Source organism: Triturus cristatus, chromosome 5_2, assembly GCF_964204655.1.
Source record: "Triturus cristatus chromosome 5_2, aTriCri1.1, whole genome shotgun sequence".
In the NCBI taxonomy this organism is placed as follows: Eukaryota; Metazoa; Chordata; class Amphibia; order Caudata; family Salamandridae; genus Triturus; species Triturus cristatus.
The window spans coordinates 105,004,679-105,023,452 of NC_140588.1; the positions used below are offsets into that span (position 1 = coordinate 105,004,679).

The 18,774-nt window shown below is 44.9% G+C and overlaps 1 protein-coding gene across 7 annotated transcripts in view; it reads left to right on the forward strand.

Moving 5' to 3' along the window:
- Nucleotides 1-18,774, forward strand: part of RELCH (RAB11 binding and LisH domain, coiled-coil and HEAT repeat containing) — a 760,620-nt gene that overhangs the window by 627,310 nt on the left and 114,536 nt on the right. For all 7 annotated transcript variants that reach the window (XM_085606887.1, XM_085606888.1, XM_085606890.1 and 4 more), the window contains one exon: nt 2,410-2,509. In XM_085606887.1, the coding sequence (XP_085463013.1) occupies nt 2,410-2,509 (100 nt within the window). The remainder of the gene's footprint in view (nt 1-2,409; nt 2,510-18,774) is intronic.

Sequence of the window (18,774 nt, forward strand, 5' to 3'; positions counted from 1 at the left end):
CTCTCACAAACTCACTCACTCTCTCACTATTTGACTCACTCACACTGGCTCACTCTCACTGACTCACTCACTATTTGACTCACTCTCAATGACTCACTAATTGACTCACTCTCACTCTTCCTTAATAATTGACTCACTCTCACTGGCTCACTTGCTCACAAATTTACTCACTCGCACTGAGTCACTCTCACTAATTGACTCACTCTCACTGACACTCTCTCTCATTACTCACTCTCAATAACTCACTGTCACTAATTGACTCACTCTCAATGACTCACTCGCTGATTGACTCAGTCACTGAGTCACTCTCTCACTAATTGACTCACTCTCACTGACTCACTCTCTCATGACTCACTCTCACTGACTCAATCTCACTCGTTGACTCACTCTCACTAACTCACTCAGTCACTAATTGACTCACTCTCAATGACTCACTAATTGACTCACTCTCACTGACTCACTCTCTCTCTCATGCCTCACTCTCACTGACTCACTCTCACTAATTGACTCACTCTCACTGACTCACTCACTAATTGACTCACTCTCACTGGATCAGTCTCACTCACTTACTCTCACGGACTCACTCATTGACTCACTCTCACTGACACACTCTCACTGACACTCTCACTAATTTCCTCACTCTCACTGACACACTCACTAATTGACTCACTCTCAATGACTCACAAATTCACTCACTCTCACTGACTCTCTCTCTCACTATTCTACTCACTCTGACTCTCTCTCACTAATTAACTCACTCTCACTGAGTCACTCACTCACTAATTGACTCAGTCACTCTCTCACTAATTGACTCACTCTCACACTAATTGCCTCTCTCACAGACTCCCTCATAGACTCACTCTCACTGACTCACTCACTCTCTCACTAATTGACTCACTCTCACTGGCTCAGTCTCACTGACGTACTCTCAAGGACTCACTAATTGACTCACTGTCACTGACACACTCTCACTGACACACTCTCACTAATTGACTCATTCTCACCGACACACTCACTAATTGACTCACTCTCAATCACTCACAAATTGACTCACTCTCACTGCCTCACTCTCTCTCTCTCTCACTAATTGACTCACTCTCACTGACACTCTCACTGGCACACTCTCACTAATTGACTCACTCTCACTGACACACTCACTAATTGACTCACTCTCAATGACTCACAAATTGACTCACTCTCACTCACTCTCTCTCACTATTCGACTCACTCTGACTCTCTCTATCAATAATTTGACTCACTCTCACTGAGTCACTCACTCACTAATTGACTCACTCACTCACTGACTCACTCTCTCACTAATTGACTCACTCTCACTGGCTCAGTCTCACTGACTTACTCTCAAGGACTCACTAATTGACTCACTCTCACTGACACACTCTCACTGACACACTCACTTATTGACTCACTCTCACTAACTCACTGTCACTAATTGACTCACTCTCAATGACTCAGTGCCTACCAAAAAAAACAAGCATTTGCAATGCAATTGGTCTCGCATTTAAGCAAGTTGGAGCGATTTGCATTGTAAATGACAATGTCTTTTATTTATGTTTTGGTTTCTTAAAACAAATAAAAGGCATAGTCATTTGCAATGCTAATAGCTTAAACTCTCACAAATGCGAGACCTATTGCATTGCAAATGCTTGTTTATATAACTGTTTCCTTAGCTGAGGAGACTTAAGGACAGTCTGGACATAAATTTTGTTTTGTGCATTTATCTGGATTCTGGCCGAGCTGCTGAGATCATTGTAAGATGGTTAATACATCACCCATTGCTGCAGTGTACATGAAGCTCCAATTCACCTCAATACATGGCCAGGGCACGCAGTCCCACCACTAAAACATTAGCTGCATTCTGCAAGCATGTATCTGTCAGAGACATATGCAGTTATCCATGTGGACTATCCCACACACATCCTGTGGTCACAACACTGCTGTGGCTTCTTCCTGGAGTGATGTAAAGCGCTACCAGAAAGATCTCTCTGCAACCTGCTGGCTAAAACCTAAGCTATTTGATTCTGGCTTTTTACCTTTCTTACTCTCAGTTGCCATGGAATTTAGTCAGGTTGAGTACGGGTAGCTACTCAGATGTAAGAGTAGGAGATGGTTACCTTTGCGGTAATTCTTTTTACTCCTAGTTTGTAGGTGCTTTCCCACAATCCACTTTCTCTCTCTGACCCGTACCGTTAGATTAGACCATTCACACTGGTTAACTCAACTGGTGAGGGCTTGCAAAGGGGCGATGTACCAAGATTTGTAGTAAAAATTCTCTAAGGAGTTTCCAGTTCATCACTAGATGACCGCAGTACTCACAAACTGATAATTTGAAAGAGGCTACTGGATAATATTTAAGGTTAGTGTAAGGTATTTTTATCTTTTTTATTGCAGTGCCAATCCTGCATACCATGAATTGCTGCTAACTGTACTGTGGTATGGAGTTGTCCATACATCAGCACTCGTTAGATGTACTGCTGCAAGAATGTTTGAGGTAAGTGCATTGCATTTTGTGTGAACTGTTTATTTTTTAAAACTCTGTGAACTGTGTGATGGAGCAGATATTTTTCTTGCCCAGTTTCAACTGATGAGACTGCTTATCACTGCATGTGCTTGGTCACTTTGTTCAAACCATATGCTTTTAGTTGTGTCATCAGCTGCATGCAAAACTTAATGTAGTATTATCTGGATGCATGACTTGCTTGTCCAGTTCTACGTTTGAATTGGAATGTGGCATGCTTTCATAGTTTTAGTTCTCATTCTTCTTTGAATTTGTTTAGATTTTCTGGTACCAGTGTTCAAATCAGCAATCTTTAATCTGTACAAGCACATTCCTTGTGATGTGAACAGTAGCACACTATCTTTGACAACGTATAAAATACATTAACCCCTTCAGCGCGGCGGGAATTCCCCCGCGGTGCTGAAGGGTTCGAGCGCGGGCGGGGCCATGACGGAACGGTTCCGTCATGAGCACAGCACAACCGATGCTCATGACGGAACCGTTCCGTCATGGGCATGGAAGGGGTTAAACTATAGGATTATAGGTTATGAGTCAGTTCATAGTACTATATATTATTATACATAGAAAATATAAACATGCTAGGTATTATTGTGTTAAGGAGAACCTTATGAACAATTGCAAACGGGCAATGATTCAAATATGCAAATAAAATGAAGAAGACCTGCGAATTATGTGGCAATGGAAGTTCTGTGTTGTAGGTTTACACAAGCTTACCTGATGCCATGATCTTTTCAGGCTCCCACTTCCTCATACATATTGTTTTCTGTTGTGTGTTGACAATATAGATACACTTTATTACCTGACTAACCTTTTGTTCAAGTATGTAAACGTGATCAGCAGTATACACAGTCCTTTATACACTTTTGGCACCATCCTTCTCCCAAATCAATCATAATGTACAAAGGATAGCAAAATCTTGAGCTTGTATTGCAGTCAATTTGTTGCTTTGATTGTCCCTTTGTTCATGTAGTTGGGAATACATGTATTGCAGGCAAGACTGACTAACGCTTCTCCAAAAGATATCACTTGGACATTTTCCCTCTTGTCGCCGATCCCTCTTCCTAACTATGTCAACACCAATTTCAGCCCATTTGCATTATATTCTGCTTTTTTGTCTTTGAAAGGACATGGGAGAAAGCATCCCCTGATGCTATACCCTTTTTAGGATACTTATTTTTTTGTTACTGTCGGGCTTTGCTGAAAATGGTTATTCTCTCTATCTGATAGACACTTCTAGCCGCAGATTCCTTTCCTTTTGAATTATCTCCAAGTGTCAGACTAGATCCGTAAATTTTCCTTGAGGAGTTCCCCCTGTATGCCTATAGGTGGTGTTATTCGCCTCTGCGTGGCCTCCGCACCGAAAAAGACATTTGCGTAACTCTGGGCAGTAAATTCTGCTCCGCTCGCTGAGTTTGCAGAGTTTTCCACTCTCCGGGTTGCACGGAGCTCACAGAGTTCTGAAAAACTTTGCTCCACATAGCGGAGTGGAGATTTTTCCTCCCTCGTGCTCTTCAACATCAAGTTGATGAGCGCAAGCGAGGAAAATCCACCTCCCGGCGAGATTTTTCCTTATTCGTGCTCATCAACGTCAAGGCGAGCGCGAGCAAGGGAAATCAACCTCCCGGCGAGATTTTTCAATGCGGGTGGTCAGATTTCTGAATGCGGGTGGCCACGTATGCTCGCGACCGCTCGCTTTGAGAAACCGCCTGTTTGTGTTGAGAAGGCCTTCGCTCGAGTAGAAACTCTACTCTAGCTGCAGAAAGGAAGCAGCGCCCGCTTGCGTTGTACATGGTTACATTTGCGATCATTTAACACCGCGGACAAACACCCGGCGCTGAAAATTACAGCGAGCGGCATTTTTCTAATGCACTCCGCCACTTGCGGAGCTCTGCATAACTCGGAAGAGTTTTAACTCTGCCCAGCTTTACATTTGCGGTGCCGTTATAGGTACCACCCAGGCGCGCTGGCGTCAGTTCTTTCCTTTCTGCCCCAGTCAGCGCAGATCCGGGAAGAGTTTTTTTGCCATTTTGTTAGTCTTTTGAGGTCTTACCTTCTGGCGTGGCAGGGATGTCCTCAAGGACGGCCGGCTTCAATCCCTGTGGCGCTTGTCACCGACAGATGTCAGTAATTGACCTGCAGCTTTATTGCCTGAGTTCCTCGAACGGACCGTGACCTGAAGGCCTGTTCTGACTGCCTTGCGAGAGGAACGTCCCAGGAGCGTTTGCAGAACCCGGGGTCGTCATCACATTCCAAGTCGTTGAGCCATTCTTTTAAGTTCCACAAAAAGTAGAGTAAGAAGCCGAACCCGTCTTCGACTTGTCCTCATCTGTTGACTAACGAAACGAGGGCCCATCACCACTCGAGGCCTCACTCCTCGGTTGACCCAGCAACTAGGCTGACACCCCGCCTCCCTGAGTTTCCGGTACCCGGAGCAACCCCGTCCAACTCCCAGAGTTTTATGATGCCATGAACCTAATATTTGGGCAGCTCATTCCTGCTGGTGCTCCTTCGGGTCCTGTGGATTTGGTAGGGGCCCCTGCTGGATTAATCGCAGATGGTTCTTGCCCCGGCACCAGCCTGGCCCCAAGAATCCACAGATGGATATGGACCAACACCAGTTGTTGCATCCTGACCTTGCCCGGTGCGGGCATGAGGCCGACGCTCCCACCACCGGCAGGCCCACCCCCATTCTCAAGTCCTACATGGAGCCAGAGGGACATCATTCGTCCAGCGCCTGCGCCCACTGGTGCCATGCCATCCAGGCCGGAGCTTGAGCCCTATTCTCACGGGCTAGGACTCGGGGAGAAACGCAAGGGGTCACAGGACCCTGAGGAATACCAACCTAATGAGGAAGGAAATATGGACTGGTGTGAGGATCCGGGTGAAGCCAGTGGCCTGATCCCGTCTCCAGATGCTGGAACGCTTTCTCCTCCTAGTGTGGCTACAGACAAGGAAGCATCCTTTGCTGTGGTGGTGTGGGAGGCGGCTGAGGTCCTTGACCTTAATCTATCCTCAGTGGCAGTCAAGGCAAACGTCTTGAAAGAGGTGCTGCAACCGGGAGTGTTCCCCTCTGAAGTGCTACTCCCATTCAACTAATCCCTCACTGGTGGCCTACTTGGGACCTGGTCCAAGCCCAACACAAGAGCTTCTCTGAATAGGATGATTGCTCGCCCCACCGACTTGCTGCAGGGGACCCAGACATCCTCACCCAACACACTACCCCAGAGAGTTTGTTGGTCCAAGCCTCTAAGTCTGTTGTAAATTCTGGTGCATTCCCTAGCACACCCCACATAGGGAATTCAAGTGGTTGGATGCTTTGGGGAAGATGTTCTCTTCTTCTATCCTAGCATTACGGTCTGTGAACACCACTTGCCTTTTGGTCCGAAAGTACCACGCTCTTTGGGGTACGGTTGCGCAGGTGCTGCCAACAGTCCCAGGGGAGGCCTGGCTTGTACTTTCTCACGCTGTTGCCCATTGGCGAGAAGCAGCAAAGTTAGCAATACGATGTGGACTAGACACCACTGACCAGAGCAGTTTCGTCAACGGTGGCCTTACAGCCCCGGGCCTGGTTGAGAACGACTGGCTTTTGAGGGGATGTCCAATCCGATCCTATGGACATGCCCTTTAATGGCTCCCGTCTCTTCTGATGTATGGTGGATTCAGGGCTGGAGCAATTTAAGGACAGCAGAGCTATGGCGAGGTTCTTGGGCCTTACCATGGCCCTTCATCAACCCTCAATACACCTTTCGCTTACAGCCACTTCTTTACCCGTCCAGCCACTGCAGTGTGCAAGACTTTCCAGCTTTGGATTTGCAGGACGCATATTTCCATATCCACGTCCTGCCTACCCACAGACGTTAACTGCAGTTCACTGTGGGCCATGAGCACTGTTTTCTGTGCTCCCTTTTGGGCTCACCAGCGCCCTCGGACATTTGCTTAGGTGATTGCGGTGTTTGCAGCTCATGTGCGGAGATCAGGGGTGCTAGTTGCCTAACTCGGCAACTGCCTGTTATTGGCAGGCTCGTTCCAGGCTGTCGTCTCCCAACTCCAGACTATGGCTCCTGCACTCGCTGGGGTTCACTATCAATATGCCAAAGTCACACCTGGCTCCCTCTTAGTGCTCCCTTTCATCTGAGCTGTTACCCATGTTTCAGCCTCTATCCTGGATTTTGATGAGACTGATTGAGGCTGCTAGGCCTCATGGCCTCCTGCAAACTGCTTGTGCGCATGCCTTCAGGCATTGGAGGCTTTGCAGTGGAACTTGTAGTTTCAGTGGGTGCAGCATCAGGGGAATCTCTTCGACATGGTTCAGATCTCGGAGGGAGCTGCGAAATATCTGCAGTGGTGGTTAATGAACTACAACTGGGTCAGCGGCAGACCCCTCTCCCCCTCCCTTCCCCAACCAGATCAGACAGTAGTGACAGATGCCACCGGAGAAGAACGTGCATTGTCAGCAGTTCTGTGCGCTGGAGTTTTCAAGGCAGCTGTCGCTTGGAGACGCCTTTCGTCTCGAGGGGAGCTTGGGCCTCCTGTACGCCTTTCTGATCCATACCCTTCCTGCCCAGAGTTCTCAAGAAGATCAGGAACGACAGGGCTCAAGTCGTCCTTGTGGATCCAGACTGGGCACGGAGAGTCTGGTATCCCTAGCTGTTGAGCATGGCCATCCTAACTCAAATCAGGCTGCCCCTTCGGGAGGTTCTGTCTCAGCTCCAGGGGAGGGTCCTCTACCTGAACCTGTCCACTCTATGCCTTTTTTGCGTATAGATTGACTGACGACAGTTGAAAGCTTTTACCTTCCTCCAGAAGTCTGCAAAGTTGTCTTGCTGCGCAGGCGTCCCTCCACCAAGACGGAATTCGCCTGCCTTTGGGGAATATTTGTGGCATCGTGTACAGAAAGACAGATCGATCACTTTTCTGCCCCTCTTTCTAAGGTTCTTCCCTTCATTCTTTCTCTTGCCCAGCAGATTCTGCTCTGGGAACATTAATGGGTTATCTTTTTCCTATTTCAGCAGTTGCTAGACCAGCCATCCGTCTTCAAATCCCACATTCTAAATAGATTGTTTTAAAGGTTTACATTTGTTCTCACCTTTTCCTTTTATTATGCCTCAGTGGACCTCAATCTTCCTTATGTGAGCCTTTGCACAATTGTCCTCCCAGGCTCCTTACCATCAAGGCACCTTTCTCATGGCTATCATCAAAGTCTACCCAAGCAAACGGGTGCTACGTACAAGAGCTTCCTTTCTACCAAAAGTGTCCACTCCATTTAATGTAGGCCAATCATTCACCCTGCCTACTTTTTAAACTCCGCCACATCCTTCCAAGAAAGAGGAGTGACTTCAACATCTCGACCCAAAATAAATGTTGTAGTTCTGCCTTGACCACACGCAAGAGTTCCGGGTGGACGACCAAGTCTCTGTGGTATGTTGGACCGAAGAAAGGACAAGCCGTGCAGAAGCGGACATTCTCCTGGTAGATTGTGCTCTTTATCAAGATCTGCTACGCACTTGTCAAAAAGCAACCTGCTGAGGGCTTGTGTGCTCATTCCACTAGAGCTGAAGCTGCCACCATGGTGTCAGCACATTGAGTTCACATTGAGTTCCGGCCCTGGATATCTGTCTGCCTGCAACATGGGCTTTCTTGTAAACCTTCATAAAATATTGTAGCCTAAACATTCAGGTCTGTCGGGACAGGCACTTTGCCTGTTTGGTCCTGCAGGACTTCCTCATATGAAACTGGAATGTAGACCCACCTCCGGGGAGGTATTGCTTGGGTATCTAATCAAAAGGTAAGGAATCCCCGGCTAGTAGTCTCTATCAGATGAAGAGTTTACTTGCCTTCGGTAAGTAACCTAGATTGAGTGTCTACCAGACAAGGCGCTACCAAAGGTAAGTTCTTTTAGCCTTTTCATGTGACCTGCAGCAAACGCTTAAGCTTTCGCAGAGCTAGTGGGTCTGTCCTTCAGAAGCTGTGCAATGATTTTTTTTACTACTATGCCGCCACCTAAGCCTGGAAATATACTGTATAACTTTAATTGGAAAACATTGGTGCTTCCTAACAAGCAGGTGTACTTAGAATAGGTGTAAAAAAAAAAGGTTTTACATTTATATGCACATAACAGGAAAATATGAATCTTATTGGTGCAAAACTATACCATAGCTTAGATTTACTGTAACCTTAAGCCATCATTTAAACACATACGTATAACTGAAAAAAATACAATCGATTGGAAGAAAAAAAGCAAAGGCAAAGTGAAATATGGTTCCATTAGCCTTGACACTAAAGCACACCTCTTTTTAGGATGATGCACACATGTGAGTAGACACTCATAATGCAAGAAAGGGCATTGGTTGAAACGAGCAGAGACTGTCCCATTATGTGCTGCTGGTGCAGTAGTGGAATGGCTTGTGATGCATGGGCAGGAAGAGTTGCCCATGTGAGATAAAATGGCATTGCAGTGGGTCCCTTAGTAAAATGTATAAGGGGTTAGCCTCTTTTGGATAAGCGGTTTCTTGTAGTGCTTGCACAGCTGCCATGCACAGCCACTCATGAAAAAGGGAGAACTAGAAGAACAGTACACGAATCTCCAAGAAGACAATTTTTTCCTTTATTTATGACTTGCACCATTGAATCACAATGAATATAACTAACCACTAACACTACCAAATCAAACTGACTCATGGCCGATAACACTTGTTCTGATTTGCCCTAGGTTTGTGTTTTGTCATTGGAAAATATGTTTAACTAATATTTTTCATAATGTGTTGCAACTTAGAACATACGTAGTGACTGATGCTGGTTTGAACACGGAATCCATACAATGTTTACATTTAGTAGTTGACGTGCACTTTGTTGGCCGATGTGAGACCCATTTAGACCCCAACACCAATGTTAACGACAGGTAAAGATGTACACAAATACAAACGTAATTAATACGTCCTTTGTATGGTTTCAGAGCCTGCCATGTTGTCATAGACATCTCAGCAAGCATTTTAAAAAAGTAGAACTGTTAAAAAATGTAGTGTATTGCCATAGTTTAAAAATTTAACTGTTGGCAACATTTAATTTTAAATAGTGAAGCCATCTTGTAATCAGTGAGTCGGTTATGAGTACATGATTGTTTCGTGAGTCTATCATGAGGTTGTGGTTCAGTATTTCGCTAGCAGTTTTATGTGTCCAGCTCCCTTTTTGGCCTTGATTAGATAGCTTGTTATTATTGTGTGTTGTAGCCCTCACTCTGAATGCCTCATTCACCAGTTCAGTGCAGGTTGGGGGTGGGGGGGTCAGGCCATTTACTTCCCCTTCCATCAGTGAGCTGAGAGCACGGATGTTTGCTGACTGAAATTCTCGTTGGAGTATTTTCAACCTACTCTTATCCAACTCATTATTCATATCCACGTTTATTAAAAAAATGTTTCGAGCATGGATATTGATAATTAGGTCATGCTATAGCATAAACCAGTAATTAGCTGTTCATTTTGTATCTTGTGTTCCTTAAATGGTACATTTTGATAACACGCAGTTATCTTTTTATTCAAGTGTAGGGACCTAATCAGCCACCCATTGCAGGGTGAGAAAATGTTCTTCCTGCATTTCTAAATATGGAGTGTGACAAATCTTGTGCTGCTATCCGCAATCTCAACCTCATATCACCACACACCAGTGGGCAAAGTTAGGTTGTCTGTGTTTGTGTGCAAGCCCTGGGGCATGTATGTGCAGAAATGAAAGTATTGGAGTTAGTTGATAAACGTGTGGGCACTCTGTTGTTCCACAGCACCCTGTCTAGAAGTTGCATAAGTACATTGGCAACTCATTTTATAACTGGTAAAACACTCTTCAACAGTTAATGATTTAATTTATACTAACAGTACTTAAAAGTACAGTGTGATGGACAAGAGTCGACTTTGAAAAACATATTTCATTTTGATCATCTAGCATCATCCTTATCTCCAAGTCTCACAAAAGTAATTCAAAAGGTCGATTTTAAGCCTTAACATTCAGATTTGTGCTATTTGAGCACATTTCATATTTGCAAATGTAGAGTACAAATCCCAGTTTTTTCTGTGTACGCTAATTCCGCCTACAAAGTTGTCTCTCAAGGGCAAAGCAATTCGTCTGATTAACATTGGCCTTTCTGTTTATTGTATTGCGATAATTACCTGAAGTATGTCCATTTACAGCAAATACACTTGACACGGTCAGAGCCTTCACTGACCCTATGGCCCTCAAGCGCCAACCACTGGTCTCCCAGGCCCTTTGCGACAATCTCTCAAGCCATTTTGAAGACAAGATTGCTGTCATTCAGAACTCTTTTCCCTGTAACATCATTCCCTCCCATCTGAAATCATGTCCAGTCATCTCCAATCCTGATAAGGTCTTCTCTAGATTTGAGGTGATCTCCTTAGAACAGTCACTGGCTGAATTACTCAAATGCAAATCTGGTTCCCCCCTAGACCCGTGGCCAGCGAAGCAGTACAAATCTCTTGCTCCCTTGCTTAATCCTGTATTGAATAAAATCTGGAATGACTCCCTTCAGACAGGTATCTTCCCAGACTCCTGGAAACACACTAGACTGGTTCCCATCATTAAAAAGGCAACCGCAGACCCCTCTGAACCAGCTAATTACCGCCCCATCTCCCTGCTCCCTGCCCCAGCCAAAGTGCTGGAGAAACTTGTACACGGTCAACTGGCAGGTTTCTTGGAGATGAGTGGCGCCTTCCACATCTCTCAGCATGGCTTCAGGTCGGGTCATAGCACCGAATCTGCCCTTTTGGAGATGACTGACGCCATCAGATGGAAACTTGATGAGGGCTCTAGAGCGGTGTTGGTGCTGCTAGACTTGTCGGCAGCATTCGACACCGTCTCTCACCCTGTCCTTCTTGATCGATTACAGGCAAAGGGCATGCAGGGCAAGGCCTTGGAATGGCTTGCCTCCTTTTTGTCCAATCGGACCCAGGCTGTATTCACTCCCCCTTTTACTTCAAGCAGTCGTCCTCTTAAGTGAGGCGTCCCTCAGGGCTCTTCACTAAGCCCGCTTTTGTTTAATGTATATTTCTCCCCGCTGGCCGAGATCATTTCCCTATCTGGAATACAGGCCACATCTTATGCGGATGATATACAGCTTCTTTTTTCATATGATTCTCCTTCTCAGTCTACCTTTGACCCACTAAAAAATTGCCTTCAGAACATTGCCAGCTGGATGAATGACAACTGCCTCCGGCTTAATGCTGGCAAAGCCGAAGTTATATTTTTTCATCAGCCCTCTCCATTGGACCCTAATTTGTGGTGGCCTCTCGATTTGAGTGCCCCCCCCCCCTACCTAAAGATTCTGTTAAGAACTTAGGAGTCATCTGGGACAGTGATCTTTCTTTTCAGAAGCAAATTCAGTCTGTATCTGTGGCCTGCTTCTCTAAAATGAGGATGATGAAAAAATTCATCAACTTCATCCCTAACCAAACCAGAAAAATGATCGTGCAGGCCTTAATCACTTCCCATCTTGACTATGCTAATGGCCTGTATTTAGGGTTATCCAGAGTTCTTCAGCGGCGTCTTCAAACAGTTCAAAACGCCGCTGTTCGTCTGGTCTGTGGTCTCCCCCTTAGGTAACACATCACCCCCCACCGACTCAGGCTGCATTGGCTCCTAGTTCATAAAAGGTCGGAATTTAAGGCTCTCACCCTCGCCCACCGTGCGATTAATGGGAAGGGTTCTGCTCATCTATCCTCATGCCTTCGTCCTTACAGAAACATTCGTTCACTCCGGTCGAGCTCTCAACATCTTCTTTTTACCCCTAGGGTTAAAAAGGCTCGATCTGGGGGGAAAACGTTCCAAGTCTGTGCTGCCTCCCACTGGAACAACTTACCCTTGTACATTAGGATCATTCGGGACGAACTTCCCTTTCGGAGAGCCCTGAAAACCTTTCTTTTCTGCTGATTCTCACTCAATAGCTAGCACTGCATCCGCTCTCACACAAGCGCCGGGACACCCCGTTGGGGTATCTGTGCGCTATACAAGATAAATAAATAAATAAATATCCCAATGACCAAATTATTTCTTTAGTACCGGTAAGAAGTTGGGTTATTGGTTGATGGGAGTGTAACCCCTCTCAAGCAACAACCGTTGGCCTTGTCAAGGTGAACCACAACAGTCACTGAATTAACCTGTGCTTAATCCTCTGGTAGCTTGGCACAGAAGTAGTCAGCCTTAACCTGGAGGCACTGTGTAAAGTATGTATGCAGCACACAAACTGTAATAAAGTGAACACACAAGAAAAATCCAAACCAATTCAGAAAAATAGAGAAATTTGTAGTAAATAAAATCACACAAAAATCAAATTACATCCAATCAGTAGAACCAGATATATGAATTTAATTTTTTGTGTGAAATCTAGTGCCTAAAAAAATCAAAGCGCCAACCATGGGTGTCTGGTCATGCAGGAGGAGCAATTTCAAAAGTTGAGGCCCGCCATGTTTGAGCATGGTTCGAATACATGTGGTGGAATCGGACCGGTCTCTGCTTACCTTCAAGCTTAAAAGAGTAAAAGTCCAAGAGATCAGTGGGGCAAGGCAGCAGGCTGTATCCGAGGAGGAGTCCTCTTCGCTGCTGAGCTGCTAAATGAAGTGTCAGTGAAACCAGTCAATGAAAGCAAAAAAATGCTCAGAGTGGGAAAAGCAGAATTTCCAGACCGATGAGGTTGTTGTTGCCAATGGGGTCCCAGTCAACGTAGAGGCTGGTGCAAATATTTACCTTCGGATTTCGAAAACCTTTTGGAAGTTGAAAATCTATAGTGAGTGGGACAAAGCGACAAGATGTAGCCAAAGAGGGCTCCATGGAGCCGAATACCATTACTGAAAGGTCCAGCTGATCAGGATTTGCTGCTGCAGCAAAAAATGAATCTGAGCTATCACAAAGTCAGGATGACCAGCAATGCACCTTGGGCAGATCAGTGGCAGTTTGGTCTTGGTCTTCTGCCGGTTCTCCTGGCAGTTTTTTGTGTAACCTTTTCTATGTCCCAAGGTTTAGGGTTAGGCAGGAGCAGCAACTCTAGCACCACTTCTAAGGGTCCTGCACCTGGGAGATAGGACTTGGTTAGGACTCTCCCCGGCAAGGGCCAGGTGCAGGGTTTAAGGCCCCAGGAGCTTATTTACCTGTAGCTCGCACAGGAGGCCAGCCAACTAGCCCTTTAGATCACTTCTAGTGGTCCTCGGTTCAACATGATGTTCCATTTCTTCAAGCAACAGGGCAGTCCTCTGGAGTCCAGGAAGTCCTTCTGAAGTCTTCAGATGTACAGGAGTGTACTGAAGATGTGTTCTGAAGGTTCAATATTTATACTGGTGCCAGCCTTTGAATTGATGGATTTCCTATACTACCCCCATACCTGGTTCTGGAAAGTTCTTCCATTTCCCTGCCCTGGCTCTAAGAAGTCTGGGGTGACACTAGCGTCTGGTCTGTCTGTGTGTGTCTGTCTGTGTGTGTCTGTCTGTGTGTGTCTGTCTGTCTGTCTGTCTGTGTGTGTCTGTGTGTGTGTGTGTGTCTGTGTGTGTGTGTGTGTGTGTGTGTGTGTGTGTGTGTGTCAGTGTGTGTCAAGAGCTTTGAAGTGTAAGTATCGCAAGAAACATCTCTGCCCCAGCCATCCTGGAAGGATGGCCAGTCCTGCCAATATCTATTCCCCTTAGATCTCACTGTCTGGGAGGAATACACAAAGCCCAACATCAGAGCCGTTCACTGTCATGTTAGCCAGGACACAGACAGCAGCCAACAAATGGTTCAGACAAAAAAATGCCAACTTTCTAAAAGTACTCCAAGTTACAAGTGCATCCCTGAGACTAAATGGACAACTAAACAGTGGCACTCATATGTATTATTCGAAACAAATATAAAATAACACACAGCATTTAATACCATCACCTTATATTCAAATCTGAGACCACAATAATGATTGTAATAATCTTTATCAAGTTCTTTCAAAAGGAGAAAATAGCGGAAGACATTTTTATAATGGCATTGTCAAGAACAAAGCAAGTGCAGTGTCTCCAGTGAACATAAGACCCACAGAAATATACTTGCAACAAATACACGTGGATTTATTTTAACAAACAATACTAATTTAAATATATATCTATATCTCCATATCCCATAAGCCCTTGACCCCAGAAAGGTAGCCAGGTCTCATCAGGACAAAAACAATGGGGGGGAGCATCAGGAATGACATTAACATATATGCATGCAGAATTAATGTGCAATCGGGCGCAAAAACTGTGTAAAGGAGTAATGAATCCACCTTTCACCTGAAGATCATATGCAGCCTTCAGTGGAGGAAGCAATGTAAATGAAGTGTGACACCAGCCCTTCTGTTAGGGAAGTGTAAAGCTAAAACCGTGAACTATAAATAATGGTATCTTACTCTGTGAAACCCTTCATAGGTTCAATTACTGCCACTATGTTGCATTAAAAAAAAAAGCGAAACATAATGACTTGGTAAAGGAGCATATCGCAACATCTCTTACCCCTGGTAACACATCTCAGTGAATGAAAACCGCATGTAGTGGTGCCATATCTCTAGATGCAGCCAGCGGCAGCCTGAATAGCAAACAAAGCATTGCAGCGTGGGGACCATCACTGACTTATTCGTGAATGCGTGCACATCACAAGAGAAAGCGAGGTTGGGAGCGCACGTGTTCCAACCTTAGCGAAGGACCCTACTTGGGAACTCGCATGGAGCAGAGAAGACACCTGAGCCTGGATAGGGTCCCGGTTTGGATAAAAACAATTTTTTAAATATGAAGAAATGAAAAAATGAGAATAGTTATGAGGATGTTTGGCCTTAAGGGAACACAAGGCAAAGACCAGAATATAAGAAAATGTATTAATGTATTTTTTGAAAATATACAATGAGCAAACATTCCGACCAGGTGCCCTCATTTAGACATGTGCACAATAATAGATGTAAACATCTGAAAATTATAACGATAGTAGACCATGGTTAAGTACAATGAGGCCAACAGTGATGGAGTACACAGGATATACAGCAGTTGTAATGACATTGTATTACAGTACACAGAGGAGAATCTTGTCAAGTTATGAAATCTCTATTTCAATGCAAACTTATATAGCTAGACTTTGGCAGCAACCACATCCTGTTTCTAAGCTGGGATTTATAGAGTTTTTACGGTCACTATACACATCCGATTGCGTGTTGCAGTAAACCATGTCCGCATGCCAGTCTTATATGGTCTGTACCGGACCATGGGCCCAACACATTGCCACTCGGCGCTTGTCTAACAGGAGTCTAATAGCAATCAAACGTCTAATCTTTTTGTTGAGACTCGGGTCACAACCCAACAATGCCAAAATTGGGTCGCGCTCCAACATGGCGCCGGTGATGGCTTCCAGTTCATGGAAAGTTGCATGCCAGAATTCTTGTACCCCGTGACAATGCCAAGCAGCATGTGTAAACCCGGCATCGTCCTCCACACATCCCTGGCATTTCGAGAAATCGCACAGACCATAGCGATGCAAACGGTCAGGCATGTAATAAACTCAATTGAGATACTTAAAGTGTATCAGCCTATGTCTTTCATTCATTAAGACAGTTTTAGTCATGGTGAAGCAGTATTGCCAATGTTTATCACTAATGGGCCTGCCCAGGTCTCGTTGCCAATCCAGTTGCGCCTTTGTCATCCCAGGTCTGAATGCTTCGTATGCAAATGTGTAAAATGTAGATATCATGACATGGAACCCTTTTCACATCAAGCACCTTACTCCATCGAGCATCTGTTACAATGTTTTGTGCAAGATTGTCCAGTTCAACAGTATCAATTAAATTCCAGGAGACAGCAACTGTCTTACTGGAAAAGTGACAAAATCCCCCTAGGAGAAACAGGAACAGTCTTAATGGTATACAGACCCAGTGTCTTATACTGAGAAGGAGTATCATCCCAGGCAGGGTCCGACGCATGGCTCCCTGATTAACCAGCGCCCACCAAGCCTCCATATGAGACCAAGCGAATGACGGCTGGGAAGAGTCCTCATATAGGTCTACTGCTATAACAAGTCTACACATTGGGTTACTGTTCCTCTGCATCTTGCGAACCGCCACCATCCTCATTGGTCGCTCTCGCGGAGCCTCGTCTACTGCCGGCATGTTCCTTCTTTTTGATGAACTGAAAAAACAGTTTAGGATGAGTGACATTATGCGTAACTTGGCTGGATAGAGCATGCTATAGTCTATGTGAGTTCACAAAGTTTTCGTTTAGCTGCGATAAACAATCGCCGTGGTTTTTGCACCTGCTGAGTGAAATCTGGATAAATGAACAGCTCAGACTCCTCGTGTTACAGTGCTCCCAGCTCCCGAGCCTTACGCAGGGCTGCATCTCTATCTCTGTAGTTCAATGACTAGTCTGCTCTCTTGCTGTGGTATATTAATGTACAGAGAGGTTATGTCAAGGGTGACCAATAATTCATCTGGAGGGTTAAATGTAACACCTTAAACGGAATGATCATATAGGTACTATCACATACTTATGTTTCCAAGGTAGGAACAATATCTTTGGTGAATGTTTTGATGCAGTTCTGACCCAAAGGTTCAAGAACAAACCCGGACACTGTGGGCCTACTGGAGGTCCTCCATTGTGAAACACTGTCACATGATACAAAGCATTGACCGCTTGTCTGTATGATGTGTCAGTGTTTCTTAATGGAGGCCCTCCAGTAGACCTTGTACATTCTGTCAAAGCAATCAATCTCATTCTAACACAGTACCAGATATACGGGGATGGTCATCTGTTAAGGGACATTATAAATGTGGTAGCTATGTGGTATGCAAATTCACAACCAATACTAAGACCTTTGAATACGGAGAAATAAACGGTTGACCAGACACATTTCTCGAATTGGTAACACCACGCGTTTTGTATATTTTGTATGGTGCCCATGTTCTCGGGATTTACATCGGTCAGACCACACTGCTAATTAAGGTATGCATTAGCCAGCACAGAAGTAGGATTCCATGAGGAGTCACCGCAGCACTGTTGGTATCCCATTTTGTTGAAGCTGGTCATTCAGCTAATGAGATTAGATGGCAGATACTGGAAGTCGCACAAGCACTGCAGAGAGGTGGAAATGTTGTCCTCGTCCTGCAAGAACTGGAATGCAGATCAATTAAGCACTGCGACTCATTTGACAATGGTCTGAATTCAAATGAAGAATGACATGGACTTGTTTCCTTACTCCAGGATTGATCTTTGAGCCTTATTTTCTATAAAGTGTGGACTCTTGTCATTACTATGCACTCGGTCATGTCTTTATTTCAGGTTTATGGTTATTGATGTAGTACCATTGCAACATTGATTCTCTGCCGTGTGTGGGTTCTCCTTATCAGTTGGATACACACTCATTTTGTGCTTTAATTAGGATTGTACATAATTGCCTATACAAATTTGTCCTACCGGAAGTCCTGGTGTGGTAATATTACTTTATTATTTGTTCATCTTGTTTTCCGCTTTGTGATTGATTCTGTTGCAGGCTTCAATTAAACTAATTATGGTCTTTCCCTTGTTCGTTTCCTTAAGGCCAAACATTCTCATAACAATTTTTTCATATTTGCAGGTTTTTTTTGCATCCAATCCAGGCCCTTATTCAGGCCCAGGTGTCTTCTGTGCTCTATGCAAGTTTTCTCCTAGTAGGGTCCACCTCAATGGCTGGAACACATGTGCTCCAAGCCTTCCTTTCACTTGTGATTCGTGCATAGGCTGAAATAAGATGGTCCTCGCATCACACTGCTTTGTTTGCTATCCAGGCTGCCGCTGGCTGCTTCTAAAGATACTTCACCACTACATCTGGTCTTTGTCTCTTGATGTGTTGGGATATGCTCCTTTATCAAGTTGTTACTTTTAGCATTGGTTTTTTAACTTAATTACAATTATTTATAGTTCACTGTGATACCTTTTACACTTCCCTAACCGCAGGGCTGGTTTCACACGTTCTTTACATCCCTTTCTCCACTGAAGCCGGCATATGATTCCTCGGGTACAAGGTAGTATTATTTTCTCCTTTACACCATGTTTGCTCCAGACTTCCTCATCTCACATTAATTCTGCATGTATATATTCATTTTATTCCAGATGCTAAATCCCCCTCCCACCCCCCCCCCCCCCAGCCCCCCCATTGTTCTTGTCCGGATGTGACCTGGCTACCTCCATTGGTCGAAATGCTGTCAACGTAATTAGCAAACCAACAAATAC